The sequence below is a fragment of the Nicotiana attenuata genome, unplaced genomic scaffold, assembly GCF_001879085.1.
Source record: "Nicotiana attenuata strain UT unplaced genomic scaffold, NIATTr2, whole genome shotgun sequence".
Classification (NCBI taxonomy): Eukaryota; Viridiplantae; Streptophyta; class Magnoliopsida; order Solanales; family Solanaceae; genus Nicotiana; species Nicotiana attenuata.
Window position 1 is genome coordinate 87,748 of NW_017671173.1, and position 19,657 is coordinate 107,404.

At 37.3% G+C, this 19,657-nt stretch overlaps 1 protein-coding gene across 6 annotated transcripts in view; it reads left to right on the plus strand.

The window, feature by feature from the left end:
* Positions 1-2,693: 2,693 nt before the first annotated feature.
* Positions 2,694-19,657, plus strand: part of LOC109206433 (ubiquitin-like-specific protease 1D) — a 28,578-nt gene continuing 11,614 nt past the window's right edge. Inside the window, exons 1-8 of one of the 6 annotated variants that reach the window (XM_019369259.1) lie at positions 2,694-3,087; positions 7,008-7,255; positions 9,353-9,401; positions 10,097-10,176; positions 10,280-10,312; positions 10,418-10,513; positions 17,154-17,250; positions 18,225-18,322. In XM_019369259.1, coding sequence (XP_019224804.1) covers positions 2,815-3,087; positions 7,008-7,255; positions 9,353-9,401; positions 10,097-10,176; positions 10,280-10,312; positions 10,418-10,513; positions 17,154-17,250; positions 18,225-18,322 — 974 coding nt within the window. In that variant the 5' untranslated portion in view covers positions 2,694-2,814. The remainder of the gene's footprint in view (positions 3,088-7,007; positions 7,256-9,352; positions 9,402-10,096; positions 10,177-10,279; positions 10,313-10,417; positions 10,514-17,153; positions 17,251-18,224; positions 18,323-19,657) is intronic. The other 5 variants (XM_019369253.1, XM_019369255.1, XM_019369254.1 and 2 more) reach the window with 5 other exon arrangements.

Sequence of the window (19,657 nt, forward strand, 5' to 3'; positions counted from 1 at the left end):
CTTGACTTGCTTCCCCTCTCACCTTCACGAATTTACTCATCACTTGTTTGAAATAACATAATCCTTATAATCTCCAAATAATCTTTACCTTGGACTGATGTCAATTACCTTACGACAAATTCAACGTACAATACTACAGGGTGCAACATCGTCGTAATTTAATACTACGAAGGGTAACATCATCGTAATGTAATACTGCAGGACGAAATATCAACGTAATGTTGCGGGGCGTAACACCAAAGACCTGATTCCCCCGAGTTTCTACCGTTTCCCGAGGAGTAGAACGCATCCCGTAAGTATTGTCTTTATTGGGTATTTCTTTCTTTTTATTCTTTCTCTCGTTGCCTATATTTGCGATCGTGCAGCTATTGCCGAGTTCCTGATGTAATCCCCCGGTTCAAGGAGTGGATCGAAGGGATCTGCAAGCAGATGTCGTACTCCGAGTGCGCATGCATGGCGGAAACTTTCCAAGGGCAAATGGGCTCATGGTGAGGTACTTCCCTGAATAGTTATCACCACGCTCTTAACATACACATTGCTAACCTTTTCTCTTTTCTTACAGGTCGGCCTAAGACCACCAAACTTAAGCCGCTGGATGAGGATGAGGAACCGTTCTTACTTGCCAAACCCTCCGTTTTGGGGCAGCCCAGGGCTACCGTGAAGAAGAAGAAGAAGAGAGTGGCCACAAGGGTCCAGAATCCCAAGAATAGCACTAAGTCCAGGGTACCGGACCCTGATTCTCTCTACCGGCTCAGGGACGAGCTCGAAGATGACGACCTCTTCGTTGCTCATGGGTCGAACCTTAATGAGGGGGAGCAGGTGACGACCGAGAAAGAGGCCCACGAGGTCGATCCCCCTCTAACTTGGGAACCAGAGGGGGAGATGGAGGCTGCAGCCTCCCAAGAAGCCACTCATGTTCCGAAGGAGGCGACTGGTGTAATTGACATCGTGGAGACACCCTCCTATACCGAGTCCATTCTCGAAGAGGCCCAAGTGGGCAAAAAGAAGTCAAGTGAGGGAGCACAGGGTCCAGATGATGCCCTCAACACGTTTTTCGATGGCATGAACATGGCCGCTCTAGAGCATTTATCCGGGCTTTGTCACCTGGAGGTACTGAAAAAGGACGTGCCCTCGGGAGCTGGGGGTCCCGAAGGCTCCGAGGGTTCCGAGGGCTTTGAAGGATCCGACAGTTCTGGCGACGAGTCGGGCCCTGGTGAAGACCAGGTGTAGATGCCTTAGTATTTTTTCAGTTTTTTTTCTTATGTATTTTTTTTTGTTTAATTTAAGGCCGCTCTATTGGGCCCTTGTAAATATATTTTGGAATATGATATGAAAATTTTCCCTTTCTGAAAATATCGTGTCTTTACTTTTCCAGTATCTTCTTGCAATTCCTATTTGCGTATTGTTTTTGATGCCTTAGCATAGAATCATATGTAGTTTTGGGGCATTCGTTTTTCGGAGGTTCGAACGAAGCCCGACTTCGATGCAACTTTGTTTGCTTGTGACTTCGAGCCCTCGGTGAGACCGGAGGTTTTCAAGACGCTTAACTATTTCCAGACGATATTTCTGCCGAGGGTAACCTTTTAATAGGTTTCTAATTTTCGTAAGGGCCTTACTTTCTGGTTAAGGACTTCGGACGTCTCCGAGCCATTTATAGGTTGGCTGTAGCCTTTTATATTAGGGCACCCTAATACGTTTGGTGCCTCCGGGATTCGGTAGCCGGTGTCGATTGAATTTTCACCGGGTGACAGTCCCCGAGTAGGGGTAGCCCGTGGGCTCGATAGTCCCCGAGTAGGGGTAGCCCGTGCGCTCGATAGTCTCCGAGTAGGGGTAGCCCGTGAGCTCGATAGTCCCCAAGTAGGGGTAGCCCGTGGGCTTTAGGATCCAAGATCGAAGAAGCAAAGGCGCATAGTAACAAAGTGTAAGGTAAGTGGAAATTTCTTTCATTTCTTAGTATGCAAGGTACATGATTGAAGGTGCATAAAAACTTGTGCCATGGCTAGAGTAGACTATGTGGGCACGGTTCATACGACCGTTTCGCCCTTACAATGAATCCTAACCACTAAGCCTTAACTTTTAGCACATAAAATTTTCTTTTTCCCTTCCTAAGGTAGTGGCCCCCAGTATTCGAGATCTGACTCGTGAGGGCTCGGATACTGTTGACCTGAAGCAAACGATCATTGATTCCAGTCCGAAACCAATCTTCAAATCTAAGGTAGCACGTTTTACTGTTGCCTCGTTAAAAGCCTTGCCGAAAAACCCACTTCAAGGGTAAAATCGGTTCAAGGGAAAAAGAGTGCAACATTTACTTTCGGACCTAATAGCCACATCCGTCCTTGGCCGATTACTTGCATAGATTAGTCCAATTTATAACATGATTAAAAAGTGATTGAGTTTGTACCTTAGCAGTAGTATTGCTTTAAGTGTCCTAATAGCCACATCCGTCCTTGGCCGATTACTGCATAGATTAGTCCAATTTATAACATGATTAAAAAGTGATTGAGTTTGTACCTATTGCTTTAAGTGTGTCACATTCCACTTGTTCTGTAGTTATATGGTGGGGGGCTCGAACTCGACACCTCCGGTTAGGATGAAGGACTACTCACCAATCCACCACACCCTTGTTGTTGGCTCTTTAATTACTACTAATATGTAACCCAATCACCACCGTGATATCCAATTAGGTACAAATATCAGGGCCCTTTATGCCTCGTGCGGCCATGTCTTCTTCCGTTTTCTTCATGAAATCGGGGCTCTATCCCCATTTTACCCGTGTACAAACCCCTCCCTCCTCCCCCTCCCCCGGTCTTCCCTATGAAATTTACTATAGACTGGGAAAAAATAATCAACGACGACGAAGACCCTCCGGCGGAGCTTGTGGTTACATCCGCCATGGACGGAGAGGAGCACAAAGAAGTACTTTCCAACTTATCAAATACCGAATTGACCGAAAAAATTAGGAGGCTTAAAAGGTCTCTGTCCGGCACCATTGGTGCTAGGTTACGCGATGGAGGTGAAAAGCTTAGGGCAAATATCAAACTGCACGAGGGTGAATTAGAACGACGGCAGCAGGTCGGTTCCCAAAAGGTTTGACTTTGACTTTTATTCTGTTCCTCTTTGGTTAATTTCACAGTTCCATCTCTATCATTGTGTGCTTGTAGGTATTTTCGTGCTTGTGCATTCACTACATTTCGTAAAATTTTAATCATGAGAGTAATTTACTAGAATGCTATTTTTTGTTTTACACTCAGCTGCACAAGAGAAAATAGTGATTGAATTGCTGTACTTAATGTCTCGGTACCAGGGGCGGATTTAGGGGGGCGGAAGGGGATTCACCCGAACCCCCTTCGCCGAAAAATTACACTGTATATATAAGGCAAAATCTGTTTTTTAGCTCTATATATTAAGTTTTGAACCCCCTTAACACAGCCCAAAAGTGTAGCTTAGTGGTCAAGGGGTCCAAAATCTTACTAAGGTCATAGGTTCAATTCCCACTAGTTATAATTTTTTTTTTGAACCTCCTTCTTGGAGATCCTGCCAGTGTTATCAAAGGCGCGCTTAAAGCGTGCTTAAGCCCTGAAGCGAAGCTCAAAACATATTGAGCGCTTTGCCTCGTTTAGTGGGCGCTTCAACATTGTCATCAAAGCTCTAAGGCATACTTTTCCTTGTCAATGAACATAATCCTGAAGAGGCCATATTAAATCATTGATATTTCACTTTATTGTAATTTTTCTTCAATTTCTTAGTCCATATATTTGGTATTCATGCTTATAGATATTAGTTTTGGACTACACATACATATTTGTAATTTTTCTCCATTTGCGCCTTTCTTCGTTAAGCCCATGCTTTATTTGCGCTTTGCGCTTAAAGCTCCAACATACATTAGAGCTTTTTTGCGCTTTTCACCTTTAATAACACTGGATCCTGCCTCCGCCACTGCTCGGTACAGTTTGGAAAAGTATGAACGAGGAGCAGTGTGATTGTGAGCTATGTAGACCATTTCGTGCAAACTGTGGGATTTGTTTTTGATTAAAACAGTCTCTACGAGCTAGTGTTGGAAAGTTCAGTATTTTTATTCAACATTTTGGTAAGGAACGCAGTGATGCAGATCACTCAGTGTTTTACTCATATTTCACCAGGTTAATGTGCTTATGCGGTGGTGTATGCAGACAACATAGTTATTAGACTCATTACCAAAGATGACTGAGAAAATCATCCGGTTAAAGAAACATCTTGACGGACATTTCAAGCTGTAAAATAGAGAGAGGATTGAGCAATTTCATTGTATATTATGTCAAGTTGTAACAAGTATATATACAAGTACATAGCGTCCTAACTGTAGAAAGAATAAAAAAGGAGATCCTATAGATTTGTTGTTAATTCCTATAACTTTGCTATGTTCCTTACATAAGAGTATGTATACGTTCATTAAGTAACAGAATATGTCTACGTTCATTATGAAACACTCCCCCTCAAGGTGGAGCATAAATATTGATCATGCCCAACTTGTTATGAAGGTAATCAACTCGAATTCCATTCAATGCCTTTGTGAACTAATCAGCTGGTTTGTCTCCTATCTTCACGTAGGTAGTGGAGATCAAGTTCTCTAGAATCTTCTCACGAATGAAATTGCAGTCAACCTCAATATGCTTAGTTCTTTCATGATACACCGAATTTGACGCAATATGGAGGACAACTTGATTGTCATACCTGAGTTTCAGTCAAAAGATGATGTATCCACATAATTTCACGCGTAGACTGTGACAAGCTCTGATCGAGATACAACACTTTGCTTCTTACTCCTCCAAGATACCAGGTTCCCTCCAACAAAGACACAATAGCATGTAGTTGATCTTCTACCAATTTTGGATCTAGCCAAGTCAGCATCTGCAAAACACTCAATACGAGTGTGGCCGTGATTGCTATATAATATGCCTAGTCTAGGAGCTCATTTCAAGTAACATAAAATCTGTTCCAAAGCTACCCAATGTTTGACCGTTAGTGCAGACATGAACGGACTAATAACACTTACCACAAAAGTAATATCTGGACGAGTCACACTGAGGTAGTTTAATTTCCCAACTAACTTCCTGTATCTCTGGATCATCAAAAGGATCGCCATCATCTTTCATAAGATGCACATCAGGAACCATTGGAGTACTGCTGGATTTAGCTGCCAACTTTCTAGTTTCTGCAATCAAGTCAAGAATATACTTTCTCTGAGACAAAAGAATTCCCTTCTTGCTTCTATTTACTTCTACTTACAAAAAGTATTTCAATATGCCCAAGTCCTTTGTAGGAAACCTAGTATGCAGGAAAGACTTGAGGGAAGAGATCCCCGCATAGTCACTTCCTGTGATAACAATGTCATCAACATACACAACGAGGAGAATAATGCCAGCTGTTGATTGCCGATAGAAGACTGAATGATCACACTTGCTCATATTCAGCCCAAACTCCTGAACTACTTCACTGAACTTGCCAAACCAAGCTCGAGGACTCTGCTTCAAGCCATATAAGGACTTCTTCAAATGACAGACTTTCCCATACTCTCCCCGAGCAACAAAACTGGATGTTTGCTCCATATACACTTCCTTTTGAAGGTTACCATAGAGGAACGCATTCTTGATATCTAACTGATGTAAAGACCAATTTTCGGAAGCAACTAGAGAAATTCATCCCGAGGCCCTCGGGACCTCAACCAAAAATACCAACAAGTCATATACCACTATTCAAACTTATTCAAACCTTCGCATCAAAACACCAAATCACCCTCGGATTCAAGCCTAAGAACCTCTAAACTTCCGAATTCCGCAAACGATGGCGAAACCTATCAAACCTCGTCCGAATGACCTGAAATTTTGCACACACGTCACAAATGACACTACGGACCTACTCCAATTTCCAGAATTTCATTCCGACCCCGATATCAGAATTTCCACTGCCGACCGAGAAATGCCAATTTCGCCAATTCAAGCCTAAATCTAACACGGACCTCCAAATTACATTCCGAAAACGCTTCTAAGTCCAAAATCACCTAAAAGGAGCTAACCGAACCGTCAGAATTCACATCCGAGATCATCTACTCGTAAGTCAACATCCAGTTGACTTTTCCAATTTAACTTCAAAATAGGAGACTAAGTGTTTCATTTCTCTCCAAAATCACTCTGAATCCGAACCAACCAACCCGATACCACACAACACAAGCTGAACAACACATAAAGAAGCAGAAATGGGGAAAACAGGGCTATAACTCATGAAACAACCGGCCGGGTCGTTGCACTTCCTCTCAGCAACTTCATTTTGGGATGGTGTATCAACACATCAAGACTGATGTAGTATACTGTGCTGTGTCATGTAGGACTGAAATAACTCTGACATGTATTCTTTAGCGTTATCACTCCTTAGAATACGCACCTAAGTGTTGAATTGAGCTTCAAAAAGCATCAAAATTTTCGGTGCTTTACTATGTGCCCTTCATCTTTTTGTTTCATTTTTATCATTTTTTCTACTTAATTCTAATGGGATGTATAGGAGCTTTGCTCTATCTAAATTTCCATGCTTCCATATAGTGCTGAAGCTCCCACATGAATAAAGAGCACACATCCCGCCTAAGCCTAGTGTGTCCACCCCCCATCTTGAAGATATTTTAGTTTTCTCTAGGTATTCTGCAAGTTTCTTCATACAATCAGAATTTGTTGTGGATTTGTGTGCATGTGCATGGACAACTATGCGGAAATCAAAATTGTCTTATTTGTCATTTTAAGTTGCTTTACTCAAGTTATTACTCAAAAAGGACAGCCTGAAAGTTGGATGCGACTTGATACTTGATAGGTGCACCTGATGACTTCAAGCCACAGGCTTCACCATCTGTATCCTCTCCGCAGTCCACGTTTGCTGCTTGTTTCTTGAACAAGTTGGAAGCAAAAGTACAATATCAATCTTATATTCATTTTTCTTCTGCTTGGAGTTACCATTAATTTATTTTTATTTTGTTTATTGATTAGCAGGCAGATTCTAAGACAGTCAATGCTTTCAAAAAAGAAATATACGCTCTGAATCCCTGTGACCACAAAAGGACATTAAACAGGCAGTTTTCACAAAGAAAATGCAAGCGAGAGTTGTTGTCACAGGAAGAACCTTATAAGTTTCCTGTAGACAAAGGTGAAACCGTTTTAAATATTGATCTAAAGGGAAGGGACTCTTCTACTCCTTGTTATTCTGAAGAAAAAATTGCCAGCTGTTTCTCGAAGAAGTATGTGTCCTTTTTTTTTTTGGTTTCTTCTATTTCACTTAAATTTCTTAGATGATTTTTCTGTTATATTACTTTATTGTTGCTTTTATTATCTTGGTTATTACTGGAAGCTGTCACTATTAATTAGGGTAATTGAATAAGGTTTCATTGTGAAATATAGGTCCTCTAAACTTTAGTATAGAGCAATGGAAGTTTCAAAGCTGCTGCTGTTTTTACTTTGTAAGTTATGTACTGCTGTGAAATATGTAGAGGAGTCGTGTCAAAGTATTCTGTTTTAAGAAGGTGGACAATGTTTTCGGATGGCCCAAACTAGAAATCTGAACTTTCAGTTTGAGATATGAAGTATTAAATATGACTTCATTTATTTTCAGCAGTTGTACTTGCGGAGTCGTTGCAGAGTGACATGCACAATAGCATATGGGTGTAGAAATGGTTTGATATATCTCGCAGAACAATGTTCATTTCTATGATTATGTGATTGCATAGTAGCTACCAGATCTGATCTCTGTAGTTCTTATTCTGCTACCATCCTTGTCCATTTTAGTTACACTCTGTCTGCAGCAAGTTTAAAATGAATTGTAATTTCTAATTTGAGAGTCATAGGTCCTTTACAACACAAACCATTAGGTTCCTTAAAATTTATAGCTAAACAACTGGTGAGAGGTAGCAGAAACCCATTGGAATAGTTGAGGTGCGCAAGCTGGCACAGACTCCATCGTCATGGAAAAAGAAGTTATTGCCAAGCAATTAGAAAAAGGAGGAAAAATTTGCTGTAGCCTAATCTCTGATCTTGCTATCACTTTTGTATACTGATATTTCTTAGTCTGTTTCATTCAGCAATCTTTCTGGATAATACTCCTTATCTTTGATCTCCCTACCCTTTTCTACACTGATATTGCTTATTCAGTTTCATTCAACAATATTTGTGGACAGTACTTCTTTCTTCTTAACTGCATAAAATTCTCTCGAGTTTGATCTGTAAAACATGCTCATTTAAATGTTATTATCAGAGAACTAGAGCTACACGATTAAATGCCCAAATTTAGAAATGATATTTTGGTGCACGAATATGATAAGGTGGATTAAAAGTACCCCCGACTCTTGTGAGGAGATTCTTACAAGTGGATTGGTGAAGAATTTATTCTGAGGTGATTGGGGGTTATTGTTTTCAGATGATCGTGAAAGAGATTTAACAAATTCTTTTTATCTTACTAACCTAATTCTTGTTTGATTATGGTAACATGGTGACGTTGGAGATGGAGTTTGTGTTCCACTTAATAAAATGTAATTCTATGCCTTACTAGGGAACGATAGGATATCACATAGGAATGCTGATCCTGCATCATCATGTGATTGCTTATCCGTTCATTAGACCAGATGGGTTATTCACCTACGCATCAGACGCCAATTAGGGTTCATTATCTGAATCCCCCAAAAAATGAACCAAGGTGTGGTTAAGAGGTAGGAGGGATTGTACTCCCCCTTATACAATACCTTATCGAGCCAAAATTGTGCTGAGAGAATGTGCACTTTTTCATGTGCGTTTGAATGACTCACTTCTTTGTCATTCTTCCCTTTGTTCCCTATTTTTTCTTTTTTTTTTCTACTTGAATTCCAAAGTTACTAGGGAGATCATTGGTCATGATATTACTCCTTCTATCCCATTTTATGTGACAGTGTTTGTCTTTGGAGTTTGAGAAAGAAAGAAAGACTTTCAAAATTTATGGTCTAAAACAAGTCAGACATTTGTGTGGCTAAAAATCATCTCACTAAGGGTAAAACACGGAGTTTATAATTGAATTTTTTTAAAGATAGAAATGTGCTATTTTTTTTGGTACAGTCTAAAATGGAAAGTGTGTCCATAGAATGAGACAGAGGGAGTAATTGATATTCTAAAGAAGCACATGCGATCTTCAAGTTATCATTGAGACATTATTTGTAGTACTTGTTTGCTTAAAAAACCATGCATGAGCCATGTATTTTTTACTTTTTATGATTATTCGTTTGGTTTCCTGCCTCCCCTTGGCTGCTATTTGTACCTATTACTGTGTTATAAATAATAAAACAAACTAGTGATTTGACCTTTTTCTTTTTCAGGACTAAAGCCTCTCAAGCCCAATCTTCACATACTAAAAGGCATGCATATGTAAGGTTTCCCCCATATCTTTGTTATCCCATTCCAGCTTACTTCCGTCTAGGCATGGTACTACTTCTTCGTCACTATATTGGGAGCTGCTATTGGTTTCTGACAACATCTTTAAGTCCTTTGGTGGATTAGCAATATCTACATACTAAAGACTGCTCAAATGGTTGTTCCAGTGCATATATTCTGATTTTTTCTGTTCTAGAGCAATTCTTGGCTGAGCTGTAAGAGTTCCTGTGGCATTGGGGGCTTAAATTCATTGGCGCATGGGTTGACTGATTGTTGGCGTACGTTTGTCTGGCACAATAGCGTTTTATCCATGATCGAACCAACAACAACCAAAACTACCTCTTTCTTTCTCTCATTTTCTTTCCTCCCTCACGAGGTGGGGTTGGCTAATTGCAGTAGGTACACATTGATTGATGAGCTTATTATTACTTAAACCGCTTAGTCCCTCCGTATTCTTCTTGTTTCAGTAGTCCTTAGAAGTTTGCTAGGGTATATGATCCAAAAGTAGGAAAAATAAGAAAAAAGAAAGTTTGCTAAGACATTGCAGAGGGACATGATGAATTGCTGAAGCCTCTCGTGCTTTATTTGTTCTTTTTTCCCCAAATACAGTTCATTCTCTTGGAAGTCGTGAGCTTATATTTTTTTTCCTAATCTGGTCTTTCTTGTCTTATGGTTCTTTATTTCCCTAGGGGGAGGCTGTTGTTCTAGTGGATGAGGAGGAACCTGATGCAAATAAAGCGGAAGAGCGAGTGGACGAAGTTGTTGAATGGTAATATATTAGTATGTTTATTCTCACAATAACATATCAGCTCCTGATTTGAGTTTTAGCGAGCCAGCAATTGTTGATATTTCTTATTTTCCTCTTTTTCCAGCAGAAATGCAACCAAGATCTACTATCCTTCACGGTATGGCGTGAATCACAACCTTACTAATCCACTATGCGTTACTTGGGTGTACCATTTCTCTTTTATATGCTTAGTGTTTCTTTACTGTTTTTACCATTCAAATAGGGTTGATCCTGAATCAGTTGAAATTTGTTGTTCGGACATGGAATCTCTTGCACCTGAAGCATATTTATCATCGACTATAATGAATTTCTACATCCGGTAAGTTACAAAAAGATTTTGTCTAGTAGTTACTTCGTTGATCAATGAATAGATAGATTAGACATCTACTGGGAATAGGTTGCTTCAGATATGCCCTAAGAAAAAGGAAAAAAGAAAGAAATTATGGAATAATCGATGTAAGTGCCAAAGAAAATAACCACCTTTTGAACATAGAGCTTTTTTCTAACTTGCTGTTTCTCATTACAGCAATTTCTAGTATAATGTCTATTATAGAGCTTAGCTATGTTGGTGTGTGTCTGCATATGCATATACAAACACAGTCATGTAATATTGATTTTTCATTTCTCTGAAATCTTATGTTTGAATTTGATGGGTATCACAGTAATATTGTTTTGCCTTTTCCAACATCAGCAATCATTTAATACTATTGCTAGTTAGCCGCCTGAATTTTTTTATGGTATACTAATAATTACCTACTAATTAATAACTAATTTAAATTGCTTACGAACTTAATTTTAGGGAGCTGTTTTATATAGCTTTTCACTTTCTGTCTTCATAGAAAAAAATTGACTTCTGGAATGCATGAATTTGGTGAACACTTGCATTATTGTTAGTTGTGTTTCCAATCTGTCATAGCATTTTAATATCATAGATGTAGCTGCTTATTAAAAAAAGATACTAGTATACTTACCCGCGCGATGCGCGGATTGTTTCAAACAAAAAAGAGCAGAGAGAGATATTAGAAACAGATGTATAATGCAGACTAAATTTATTGACTGCATTAAAAAGAAATTAAACCAAAAGACAAATAGGTGAATTCTATCGGGATGTCTCTATAAATTTGTTGCTAGGGACCACCAATCTCCAAGAGGTGTTACAACATACTTGAGAAATGATACATCAATTCTTGGTTTTAAAAGGTAGTCCACATGAAAATGCATAAATTTTTGACTCAAGTACAAACATAAAGGACATTACATTTGGTTCAAATCTTATTCCAGCTCCAGTCACAAACGAAGGTTAATCTGGGTGCACCAACTTGCACAAAATTCTATTTTAAGTAGCTCCAACAGAAACCACAGTGATTTTAATCTTGATCACCTCCCATCCTTCAAAGTAGGCCCACACGCAGCAAATAGAACCTGTGCAATAGCAAATATGATGGTTAAAAAATGACATGGAAAAATCATCCCTCGAGATATACTCAAGTCCAGAATAGGACACTACAATTTTCTTAAGAAATCAAGTAATAATCAACAAAAATATTGTACCTCTAATCAATGGTTTAACACAAAAATAAAAATACCAATACTAAAGAGATAAGTTTGATTAGATTTTTATTTAATTTTGGCTATTTACATTTTTTCCAAAACGAATACATTTACTTTTTATGATAACTCACATTTTACCTAAAGTCTATATTGTCAATCAATAAGAGCATAGTCTAAATATTAAATGATCAGTGCTACGTAAACGTTTCAATAACCAAAGTCTTCTGAATATCTCATCCAATTTGAGGAATATCTTGCTCTTTTTTCTCGTCGAGAGAAAGGAACTCACAGGCGTCGATCACTAAATCATTATTGAATCCGACAATATTTTATCATGCCAAACACCTCGTCCAAGCACACGCATTGGCTGCTCTCTATCAAAGCATCTGCAATCCTTCCGATATTTGCAGCAATGACACTCATCATATCGACTAAAGTATTGTCATTGCACCTCCTCTTCGTGGGTTGCTTTGAACGCGACGATGAAGAAGGCGTTGCTCTGAGATAAATCTTATATACTGCCATCACATGTATTGTCCACGCTGGTTTAATCCATTTGAAGAATTGGTGCCAAAGATGACATGCAACTTATCAATATTCTCAATGTGTTTTCCCTTCATGAATTTGACATCAATATTAGGCTGAGAAACACCTAAAAAGTACAAAGTTTAGGTTGCTAATATAATGACAATAATAAATCGTAGACAAACTTCCATTAGTGAGCATATTTTCAGGCACGAATTTATACTCGTAAAAAAAGTAGTTATTTTTTGATTTGTTGAAGCAAAATAACACTCCAAATACAATCTGATTCTCTAAACTAAAGTCATCACATTGAGCTCCTACAGATAAAAACAACATCAACTGACATTTGAATCCTTTACAATAACATAGCTAATAGATCTCTAGTTATTGTAACATATTCAAGGTCTATAATATTATAAGGCAAGCCGGAAAGGGAGAAGAGAGAGGAATGACAATAAGGTAAAGATGCAACGACTGATGGTTTGATGAAATGTTTGATTGTTTGAAAAAATGTTTTGTACACAAACCTTATAGTACTTAAAGGACCATCAACTTGAATTGGCACTCAAACTGTATCTCCATGACTCATACTCAGGCATGGTAAAAAATAACAGTATCTTCTCACTTTAATGAGTAGCCTGCAAAATAACAATGCAGACTAATGTATTTACTACTTCTGTACATGATTGAGGTACTTTGGCTATTTAAGAAAAGGTAAAAAATTCACCATCACAATTGGTGTGATGAACTTTACCAAGAAAGAAAGGAACTTTTCGCAGGGATGGTCAAAAAGTATGGATGAAATTAATTAAAAGACCTATTGCTCTAAATGAAGATGTAATATGCGTAGATAAATTGAATGACATCAGTAACCAAAACCTAATGTGAACCAGCAAATGGCCTTGAAAATAGACTATGTATACAACAACAAAAAAAAAGAGTGTGAAGTAAATTAAGCAAAGAACAATGTAAGGAAGGTGTTGCAACACTGTAAGTAATAAGTATAGGTGAAACAAAGTAAACTTGATTGTACTTCTGACAAATACTTCAGCATACACAGGGCAAAGGCAGCCCAACATATAAACCTTATTGCCCGTAAGCTTACTCTTTGAACTCAAGAGATATACATGTATATACTATATAGAAGAAAAAAATATATTTAAAAATCTACATATATATTTAAAAATCTACATATATATATATATTTATTAACTGGTTGAACATCTTCAGAAAAATAAACTAACCTTGCAATGTTCCCATTAATTGTCCAACATGCAACTTAAAACACCTTATACTGATAATAGAAAAGTCGCATATAAAATGCCAATTACATATCAAGAATAGAAGATAAAATAATTAAGAAAAAGTAATTTAATAGAAGCGTAGCGTTAAATATTAGACATGCATAAAGAATTGGCATTTTTTTCAAGGATTCAGGACATCAGAAACTTATCATTTTGGGAATGTCAACCAATAATTCTAATGGACTATATAAGCTTGTGAGATTGAAGTCTTCACGAAAACAAACCTGAATTTCCATTAACCATTTTATGGGTCATAAGAGCACAAGTGTTTTGATAGATGCCAGTGGCACAAACCTAAAGCACAAGTTGAACCCGCCATACCACCATTATTCGCATGAAAGAGAAACATAAAGCCAAATTCTTTGACCCTTCCTGACATATATCAACTATTTTTCTAAATAATTTTGGACAATTTACTTTTAGCTCATCCTCTTTAGCAGGAGAGGAAAACTTTTGCAAAATGACTAATGTCAGGCTTGCTCATATCATACGGTGAAAGAATTAGATATATGAACTTAATGACCAGAAACCTTAAAAAAATGTCTCTATGTATTCATTAATCTCTGGTTTATAGCTCTGAGGAGCCAAGCTACAAAAGTTCATCCGTTGCTTCTCTCATTAGGTCAATAACTCGGTTGTATCAAGGTTAATCCTTTATCATAATTCCATGACACTATCCAAGATAGCTTTCTCCATTGTCTCTCTAAATTTGTCCTGTAAAGGTCATAGGTTATCATAGCAGTAAAATCAAATAAAATTTCTTATGTCCCTTATAGTTTTAGGAGCATAACTAAATTCTGCTATATTTTAGTAAATCAAGATGTAAGAAAGTTTATCCGCCTTATTACTATGAATAGCTAATGTTGACTTTAATGACTGCTGATGCAATCTCGCAGCTTCATCGACTACAATTTTTAGCATAAACACTCACATGACCTCCTGTTTGTTAGCCGGAAATTGAAAGAAATAAGCACATCATACTACAAATCATGTATTTAATCATCATAGCATCATCAACACAGGTATGCAAATAGAAGAAGTATAGATACAATAACCTACATAGTTCCGGACAATGATATATAGATAAAGAGACATATTAGAATAATCACCCCTAGATGAGAAGTCTTAGCACACAACAAATAATAAAAGTCTAACCATGCTAACTTTTTGTCTTCACTCACATGAGAGAATTGTATTACGAAACAATCCTTCATATTATATAGAGAAAGATCTACTTATTATGGAAAGACAACAAAGGAAAAGGAACCACCAGAACTAACCTTAGACCTTCCTCCAGTAAGATTAAATCCAGCATGTGAGCACATGCAACAACAATTTTGTATTGAATCTTACACACAATGCAAACCATATGAAAGGTAGAATTTTTGCTACATGTGAACTTTTCGGAGTGAACATGTTATGATAATAAGATAGAATTGAGACATTTATCTAATGTTTTGGCAATGCAGTATCACCAACAACTTAAGCAGAAGAAATAAATAAACTTACGAAATTTCTTTCAGATATATCAAATTCCTAGTGTATACATGCGAAATTACCCCACCCTCTATAAGGTATAAGTTATCCCGGTGTTAATTTTAATCCTGGGATAACTTATACCTGGTTTGCTAACCAAACAAAGTATTAAGATGGTATTAAATTTTTATACCAACACTATACTTCTTATACCTCATACCAAACGACCCCTAAGGGTACTACACAAGTAGTTTTACATGGAAAGTTTCATTGAATTAAAAATTGTCGAAAATTTATGAACTATAACAACAGAGAAGAGGAAGTATAAAAAAATCAATTATGAACACGTTACCTCGATTTACTGTTGACTATGATCTTGAGATTATTTTTTTGATCGGTAAACTATGAACTGGAGATCTTCTTGAAGTACAATATATTGCCTTCGAATGCTATACATTCAAAATGTAGTAAATCTAAGACACAACATATCATTATTAAAGTTCTGTACCAAAACGAAAGATGCAATAAATGGAGAGGACTTCTAGATGGCGATGATTACAATTTACAATTAATGTCCAGTCCAAACGGCGTTAAAGGAAATCCAAAGGTTTAACGACGACTACAACATATATATAGGAAATCCAAAGGTTTGACGACGACTACAACATATATATATATATAAAACGTGTGTGTGCGTGTGTGATGAACAAAGCAAAAACTTAAGAAAATTCAATTACCGGGATCTACAGAAAAGAAAATTTGATTTAACGATCCAGAATTTCCCACAACTTTCAAATTTCATTGCCTCGAGTTGCTTGAAATTTTCGGATTTCATGAACTGGTGTAGCCATGCATCTTTGCAATTCAAAATAAGAGAAACCACATACTATTGTTGAATCAACTTGCGGAATACTATTGTTAGCAGAGACCAGGGAATAGAAAGGGAAAGAAGATATCACATAAAACATTATTTGCATAGATAAAAGGCAGTTATGGAATTAGGTTAGTGATGAAGCCCACGTTTGGGATCGTGGGGGTTTTTTTTCTTCTTTTTCCCCGTTTTATGTTTTATTGTAAAAATTTGCAAATCTAATTATTTAGGTATATATTATTAACTTAAAAAGGGGCCTAATCCCAACGTGAAGATAAAAAAAAGGGTCTAATCCCAACGTGAGAGGAATTAACTAATCTTTTTATTACCCAAATTTATTTAATAAATAAATTCGAAAATTCCAAACAAACGTGGGAGGAACTGTGATTTTTTTGTTTGTTTTAACTTGCAGATTTTTAAAATTTAAAATAATTTAAACTCCAACAAAGTTGGAGAATTGTCCTAAATTTAGACACTTGTCAATTTAATATTATCCCACTTGTCATCGTAAGCTTTCTTTGCCTCTCCTTTTATATATAAATAGATATTTGGTGTAGTAATAGCTTGGCACCGGTAAGAGTTGCCCACGTGTGACAAGGAGGTCATGAGTGCAAGCCGTAGAAACAACCTCTTGCAAAATATTACGTATGCTGTGTACAATAGACCCAATGTGGTCCAATCCTTCCTAGGACCTCGAGCATAGAGGGAGCTTAGTGCACTGGAATGCCCTTTTAGCACCCATGCTTGAATCTTGTTTCCTTAATCAAGAGATAATAAAAAAGACTGAAGGCTACCGTTGCTGGTGTACTATTCTTAATTCCTGGCGCAGAGAAATGATTCCTATTAGGTGACTAATATAAATTACATTTGTTTGTAACTGAATTTTCTTTTAATATATCTTTTAAATACTTTCTACTAATGACGTCTTCTATTCTTAACCGTTCCCTTCATATGAATCTATCTTCAATTGGTTGGAGTCACAAATGATCACACAAAAGATAAAAATCATATTAACTAGCATATTAATCATCATGATAGCTTGATATTGTGTTACTGTGTGAACTTCTCTATCAATGAAACATAACCTTGACTTCATGAACTGTGTAACTTTGTCTTAGTAACTAGTAAGTATTGGTGGTCAATTTTTTGGTGTTTCCAGTGAAGGAGTAAGATGAAGCTTGATGCTGACTTTCTCAATCTGTTATACCCTAATTGCATTTTCATGTTTCTAGGTACCTCCAGAAGAAAAAAGCTCATGCAGATGTAGATGAGTATCACTTTTTCAATACATATTTCTACAAGAAGCTCAAAGAGGCTGTACTGAGCAAGGTATTATGTTCCCTCTCAGTTAACATTGTTTCTTGCATGTTTAACTACATTTTGTGCTGTAAGACTTGTAATTTTGTTCTAATTTCCATATTAATAACTATGTTACATCGGCTTGGCTATTAAGTTTAGATTGAATCCTGGTGTGTGGGAGTATCTACTATGGATAAGTTTAGTTTCCTTTCTAATTTTTAGTGTATACTTGAAAAGTTTGCACGAAGTAGCCATGGTATACATGTTTGACATGGATACGTCAAGTCAAATGAAAGTCTTATGTGCTATATTTTAATATTGAACTTGATGGAGTTATCCTAAATGAAGTACTGAACCTTGTTCGCAGCTTCTTTAATTTGGGACAAATATGGAGTTGATATTTGGATTATTTTTAATACACTTGATTGAAGAGAGCATTCGCCTTGTCTTTATTTATTTTTTCTGAAAAGATTAGATATTTAAGGTAAAATGACCAGTAAAAGGCGCTTAGACATTGATTTATTGTTGTTTAACTGTTATGTTTCTCTTATTATTTCTTGTCACGATACTATCATATTGAAGTGTGTAACCATCTCATCTAAAAGGTAAGCTATTAGAGAGCACACCTTTATTTTTCATGGCCAAGCACGTGAAAATTTATATTGCTAATGGGTGGCTGTAAGACTTGATCCTAGGATCTCTGTTTGCTGTAATACCATATTGATGTGTGCGACAATCTCATTAAAAGCTTAAGTTGTTAGATAGAGCAAATTTTGTTTAATCAATCTTCAACACATCTGTATGAACACTCTGAAGACAAAATGTACAGTTGCAGTGAAATGTATGATGCTGGACAACTTATTTGTTTTTAAACTTTCTAGTTGTATATATACTGAATACTAAGGAACTACTTGATACTATTTTCATTTCCTATACTAATTCTTTCAGTGTATCACATCATTCGAATATCGGTAGATCTGAATCTAGTACCTAATTCTCTACAGCAGAATGAAAAGGAAGCTTCATTTTTCAAACTAAGAAGGTGGTGGAAAGGGGTGAATATATTTGAGAAAGCCTATATATTTCTTCCCATACATGAAGAGTAAGTTCGTGGTTTCCTTTACCATGGCATTGGTCTACAAAACTTCAACTTAACTATGCGACTATTGGAGCTTTTGTTACTTGGTTTATTTGTGTTAGGATCTTGTAATTGTTGTGCTTAGCATTTAGAATTAATTAGAGTGATTCATTCTCCCTGTAGTCATGTAATTAAATTGATTGCCTTTCCTAACATGTACTAAACTATTTATCCCCATTTAGTTGAGGCAATAGCATACAGTGAGTTCTCTCTCAATTTCTCTTCTGTCTCACATGGTATCGGAGCACTTAGTGAGAAAATAGTCATTGTAGAAGAGAAAATCCCATTGCCGTCCAATTTTTCGGCAACTACAGCACTTTTTGGAGGTCTCTTTACTTTCCAAGGGTACTGGGCACCAGTAGGATTGGAACACTCGTGCTACCCTATCCAAGAATTGCCGCTGCTGTAGGGTTGTTCACACGCCCTCACGTACCACCACTAGAATTAGATATCCGATATCACGCGCCTCTTGCACCGGTGCATACAGTGTTCTCTTGCCACTTTTCCAGTCACGGTCTTCACACAGTAGGGTTGTCTCTTGATTCCGATCTCAGCCATCCATTTTTCACTAGTTTTGTTGATTGCAATTTTTTCTGGCAAAGTTTCCCGCTACTCTATCACTGTTCAACTTACTTTTCACTAAATTGTGGGTATCCTGCAGGTCGTCCTACCATTCTAGACCCTGAAATCAGTTTTAAGAGCTTTTCGGGCTAGCTGACTACTTTCCCTGCCACTCTTTGTACTGCCTGTATCAGTTTCTTTAGCTTTGGATTTGGGTATGATTTTGATCAAAATATTCATCCTCTTTCTTAGTACATTTCTCCATTTACTTGGCTTTTATTGGAAAATGTCACTTGGACTGGTTGTCTTTTTGCTAACAAACCATGGGATCTAGCAATTCGAATCAACCAGCGAACCTTTGATAGGTAGTGAAAACTACTTATCCTGTCGTTCTTCTGTTCAATTATGGTGCAAGGGAGTCCCGGATCACACTATTAAACAGGCTAAGAGTATTGATGAAAAAGTTCCTATAGAACGGGAAAAGATTCATGTTCAATTGTATAGCTTGTTATGGAAGTACATTAACTCATAGTTGATGCGTTTGTTTCGTCCATTCCAGACCTTTCTTCAGTTTGGGACAAGGCTCGTGCTTTATGCACAGATGGCCTCTCTCACTTGTATTGTGTGATTTCTGGGTTCACTAGCCTTGAAAAGCAGGATTTGGATATGAACAATGAAAATAAGCCGGACTTGGATATGCCTACCTATCTTGGACTAGTTGTCACGACCCAAACTGGA